At 39.4% G+C, this 5,562-nt stretch overlaps 1 protein-coding gene across 8 annotated transcripts in view; it reads left to right on the top strand.

The window, feature by feature from the left end:
- The window catches only part of MCF2L2 (MCF.2 cell line derived transforming sequence-like 2), a 260,492-nt gene that overhangs the window by 211,086 nt on the left and 43,844 nt on the right, over positions 1-5,562 (top strand). For 7 of the 8 annotated variants that reach the window (XM_010855660.1, XM_010855658.1, XM_010855654.1 and 4 more), the window contains one exon: positions 1,814-1,939. The exons of the other annotated variant lie outside the window; for it this stretch is intronic. In XM_010855660.1, coding sequence (XP_010853962.1) covers positions 1,814-1,939 — 126 coding nt within the window. The remainder of the gene's footprint in view (positions 1-1,813; positions 1,940-5,562) is intronic. 8 annotated transcript variants of the gene reach the window in all.

Raw genomic sequence — 5,562 nt, 5'->3', positions numbered from 1 at the left:
AAGCAGAGACATTACTTTGCCAACAAAGGTCCGTCTAGTCAAGGCTATGCTTTTTCCAGTGGTCATGTATGGATGTGAGAGTTGGACTGTGAAGAAAGCTGAGTGCCGAAGAATTGATGCTTTTGAACTGTGGTGTTGGAGAAGACTCTTGAGAGTCCCTTGGACTGCAAGGAGATCCAACCAGTCCATTCTGAAGGAGATCAGTCCTGGGTGTTCATTGGAAGGAATGATGCTAAAGCTGAAACTCCAATACTTTGGCCACCTCATGCGAAGGGTTGACTCACTGGAGAAGACTCTGATGCTGGGAGGGATTGGGGGCAGGAGGAGAAGGGGACGACAGAGGATGAGATGGCTGGATGGCATCATCAACTTGATGGACATGAGTTTGAGTAAACTCCAGGAATTGGTGATGGACAGGGAGGCCTGGCGTGCTGCGATTCACGGGGTCGCAAAGAGTCAGACACGACTGAGCGACTGAACTGGAACTGGAAGAGTCCTACATCACACAAAACTAGCCCCCCATCTTGCTTGTGGGAGAAGGGTTAGTGGGAAGGAGAGAGACTAGGAGCCATTGAGTCTCTGAAAGTAATTTGAGTTTCAAGTATTTAGTAAAGAGGGAGATGCCTGGTGTAAGCACTTTTAATCCTTTGTTAATGACATAAACTCAGGTGAGAGTCTGTTGTTTTTCACTAGGACCTGGAGTGTATTTACCATGAGTAAGAAAATAAGAATCTATGACATGTTGTTCAGTGGAGGCAGCATGCTCCACTCCATTCATCAGCCCTGTCATTCATATCTCTGATTCAAAGATGCTAATCTTCAGTGTTTAAGCAGAGATTTAAAAAACACACAAACCTTTGCTTATGTCTTACAGGAGAGGACAAGAAGAAGTGGGCTGTATGTGGGGAGCAGCAAAGAGCTCTCTAATCTTTCTTGTGGAAATTGTTGTGTTTTTTTAAAAATGCAAAAAAACAAAGTCTTTCTGTTTGTGTTTACCAGAAAACAGATAAATATGCTGTCTAGGTGGCAGGGGAATAAAATATAGAAATCCTAAGCGAAAGACTTTCAAACTGAAACAACCATCCCTAACATGTCCTAAGTGTCACAATAGTAATCATTGGAATGTTCGTTGGTCTCTTAAATTAGCTTTTTCTCCTTAATTCTGGGTCTTCATCCTGTTTGGAAGATACAGATCACATTGGCTTACCTCTTTGGCATCTTTAATAGTGACAGAAAATGGGGAGATTCAGTGTGGCAAATGCTGCCATTGTGGTGTTTACACGTAAATCATTAGTAAACCTCCACATGGCAGCCTATTCTTTGCCTCTATAGTTTACAAATATCCTCCTCTGGAATGGTTTTAAGCATGATTTTATCCGTAGGTAAAGACTATCACATTAAGTACAGGAATATGATACTCAAGCTGTACTTTTCAATAGGCCCTGAGGGATAGGGAAGTAAAAGGGAGAGCAGCCTTTTTGAAGGGCTGCAGTTTTCATGCTTTACAAAAACTCAGGATATCTCTTAAATATCCAGAATATGGTGTCCATGATTTTATGAACTTCATTCTTCATTAGTATAGTGCGCAGAAAATGTAGTCAGTGATTTTGCTTGTGTGTGTGTGTGTGTGTGAGATATAGTTAAACCAGCAAATATCCTTAGCCACCTTTGGGAGCAAGGAAACAGATTGATATAGCTACCTTCTCAGTCACTCCTGCTGGCTAGATCCACAACTCCTTATTGTTTTATTTTATTTCTTTACTTGGTAGATGGTTTACCTTTTGATTTCCAACAAGGCATTTGGTTTCCACAGAATGGGCCAAAGAGGACCAAGGATTCAACCTTCTTAGCTGACCTACAACAGGCTTTGGCCATGATGGAGGATTTGATCAAGTCCTGTGAGTTGGCCATGGACCTGGCAGCAGTCACTGGATGTCCGGTATGTTCTGTAGCAAGTGTTGGGACATTTTAACCAAAGGCAGACACAATCCTACAAGGGTAGGAGGTACTGTGGCAAAGTTAGAGAACTGATCTGTGGGGAAGGAATTTGACTCTGGGCAAAGTGACCTAAATTGGTCAGCACACGTGTGCTATGGGACTCCAAGCAGCACCTGTGCATTTTTAGGAATCTTGGGTTGTGATTCTTGGGGTCCCAAATGTTGAAACTGATCCACACTCTGGAAAAAGCAAGAACTCAGGGAGCAGAGCATATTGGGCAGGAGAAAGTGCTAAAGGAGTTATTTATTTTCTCACTCATGGCACCATTAAAATATCAAGAGATTTTCCTTCTTTAGCTTTATTTTCTCTGTGAAAATTACTTTGCAAATGGATCCTGAGTGAACGTCTAACCTCATTTTACATCACAGATCCAAGAAGAGGTCCAACGAGCATATATTGTATATTCCTTAATCCATGTGCTTAAAGAAAAATACCAAAAGAGGGAGTGCTGGGGACTGGGTCATCTCAACTCTGGCATTAGAGTTAATCCCAAGCAGGCCAGACCCAGGCATTCCAGGCAAACCATCCTCTAAGACTGTGTGATCTCACTGGGACTGGGATATAATTAATATACAGCTTGTTTTTGCTGTGAAGTACTCTAGATTTTGACTCAGATGTGTTTGCTGTCATTGTCATAACAAATTATCACAAGCTTGGCAGCTTAGAATAGCACAAATTTATTATCTTATAGTTCTATAGGTCAGAAGTAGAACATAGTCTCACCAGGCTAAAATCAAGGTGTCTGCCTTTCTTTCTGGAGGCCTTTGGAGAGAATATTTCACTGCCTTTTCCAGTTTACAAGGGCCACCCACATTCTTCCACTCATGGTATCTTTCTCCATCTTAAATACCAGCAACAGTGGGTTGAGTTCTTCTCACTTCACATCACTCAGACCATCTCTTCTATTTCTCTTCCCTATTGGAGTATAATTGTTTCACAATGTGTGTTAGTTTCTGCTGTATAGCAAAGTGAAATTAGCTATATGTATACATGTCATTGTTTAGTTGCTAAGTCGTGTCTTACCCTTTTGCAACCTCATGGACTGTAGCCCACCAGGCTCCTCTGTTAATGGGATTTCCCAGGTAAGAATACTGGAGTGGGTTGCCGTTTCCTTTTCCAGGGGATCTTCTTGACCCAGGGATCAAACCGGTGTCTCCTGCTTGGCAGGATTCTTTACCACTGAACCACCTAGGAAGCCCACACATATACATATATCCCCTTTGTGGTGTTTCCTTCCTTTTTAGGTTACCACAGAGCATTGAGTAGAGTTCCCTGAGGTGTTCCGTAGGTTCTCATTAGTTATCTATTTTATACATAGTATCAACAGTGTATATGTGTCATTCACAATCTCCCAATTCCTCCCCCCCTTTCCCCTTGCTGTCCATACATTTATTCTCTATGTCTGTGTCTCTATCTGCTTTGCAAATAAGATCATCTATACTTCTTCCACTTTTAAGGACTCTTGTGATTACATTGGGCCTAACTGGTTAATCTATGATAACCTCCGTATCTCAAATTCAGCCAATTAACAATCTTAATTAACTTGTCATGTAACTTAACATATTCTCAGTCTCCAGGGATTAGGACACAGGCATCTTTGGGAGGCTATTATTCTGCCTCTCACATGGGGATCAAGTATTCAAAGAATTATATTTCAGATACTTTCCTTCTCTTTTCTTCCCTTTCATTTTTACCTGGATTTAAAATTCTATTTATTGAGGTCTGGATAGATGAAATGACCCTTTTATTTCTTTCCTTGTCAGAAATCAAACCAAGCAAATTAATTAGGACCAAAAAAATTCCTATAATTTTGTATTTCCCTCCCTCCTGGATTTTCTCTGGCCAGCATCTCAGAAATGGCTACACTGGGTTTGCTGAGATCTGGGTAACAATGCTGTTACTGTCCCCTGGGACTCCAAAACACTCTCTGCTTACTACTGATGCATGATTTAAGAGGGTATTCATGAACCATGCGGTGTGGGGCAGAGGGGATTGTTTTCTTGATAACTGTTTCCTTCTTTGGCTAAGGAAAGTCAAGAAAGCAACTTGTTTAATCATTTGGAACATCTTTCTGTTCTTCTTTTTATCTTTGAACACATGTCAGCTAACCATATTACATCCATTTTCCTGAATCAAAAGAATATCCTGAAACCTGTACTCAGGGCAGGAAACTCCCAGCTATTATTCTGAGTGTAAGTAACATACAAAGAGGAAGTTATGAGAAAAGAATGATTAAAATGTGAGTAAATAGCAATCTACTCTGATTTCACTCCAAACTGGTTACCAAATAAGATGAATGAGTTTATAGAATTTTAGAGATTTTTTAACACCAGTGCAAAGTACTATTCTTCCCCATGTGTCCTCAGAACATACACTCTATGGTTTCTTTCTCACTAAGACTTTAACTTCCTTTACATCTAGTATATTAAGTAATGTATCCTGACAGTTTTATATAATCCTATTGAGTTATGGAAGAGCAGACATTGGATTTTTCAGCTTTCTGATTCAGGAACAGGTCCATGAAAAGAAGAGTTAACTCACCCCAATCATGTGGTTATCAGCTAGGACTATTTCTTTGATCTCTTCGCTCCCTATCCCGGGTGCCAACCTCTCAACATATTCTTTGTCTGATTCTGTTTAGAGTTTACTAACAACTCAAGTACTATTAACTCAGATCTAGTGATTTTGAGATTCTTTGCATCAGCTTCATAGAACTTTATTACAAGATACTTACAGCCACGTGTTGTAGGGAGAGATAAATTCAGACCTTAACTTCTTAGTTTCCCTACTTGACATCCAATATTAATTTGATTGTGAAGGAAAGAAATGGAAGTTGGTGGGTGAGTTCATAATTAAAACAACTTAAAAAATATCCTTCTGATATTTACATTTTTTCCCTTTTCTGTACACTCAGTTTTTGGTTTAATTTAATCACAGAAGCTTTAAAAAGTTTTAAAGAAAGTTTGTTTTGTGGAACACTGAGATGTCATTTACTTCTCTCTCCTTGCAAAAAAAGATAAAAAAAAATTCCCCCTGTTTAATCCAATGCATAAAATATAGATGTATTTTGAGTTCTTTTAAATTCTGACTTGCCAGGAACAAGTTCCAAAGTTGAATAGTAATGGTTGAATGAAATATTTTTATTTTCTGGAACAAATTTATGTTATTCAACAAAGGAATTATTTTTATTACAAATTCACTGTGGGCCAGGGCCAGGTATTTTATTTTCTATTTTAGCTCCTGCTTTCTTTGCCATAGTGTTGGCTGCAGAAATAAGGGTGAGTAAATAATCTTGATGACTCAGCAGAATTGCCTTGGGCTTCTCACAACACCTATGTTAAAGGGTGATTGTGAGGAATAAATGAGAATTAATTAATGTCAGATGGTCTCCTCCATATGAAAAACAATGGCCTAAAAAATCTAGTAAATGCTGCCATTTTCATATGTGGGCATTTTGTAAGTCAGACCTCTGATGTAAGAATTTCAAATGTGACTATATTAAATCATAAGGCACCCAGCACCATGCCTGGGTGGTGGTAGATGCTGAATATAGAACCCAGTGCT

This window comes from Bison bison, unplaced genomic scaffold, assembly GCF_000754665.1.
Source record: "Bison bison bison isolate TAMUID 2011002044 unplaced genomic scaffold, Bison_UMD1.0 scf7180017864367, whole genome shotgun sequence".
In the NCBI taxonomy this organism is placed as follows: domain Eukaryota; kingdom Metazoa; phylum Chordata; class Mammalia; order Artiodactyla; family Bovidae; genus Bison; species Bison bison.
This window is presented reverse-complemented; position numbering and strand designations above follow the sequence as displayed.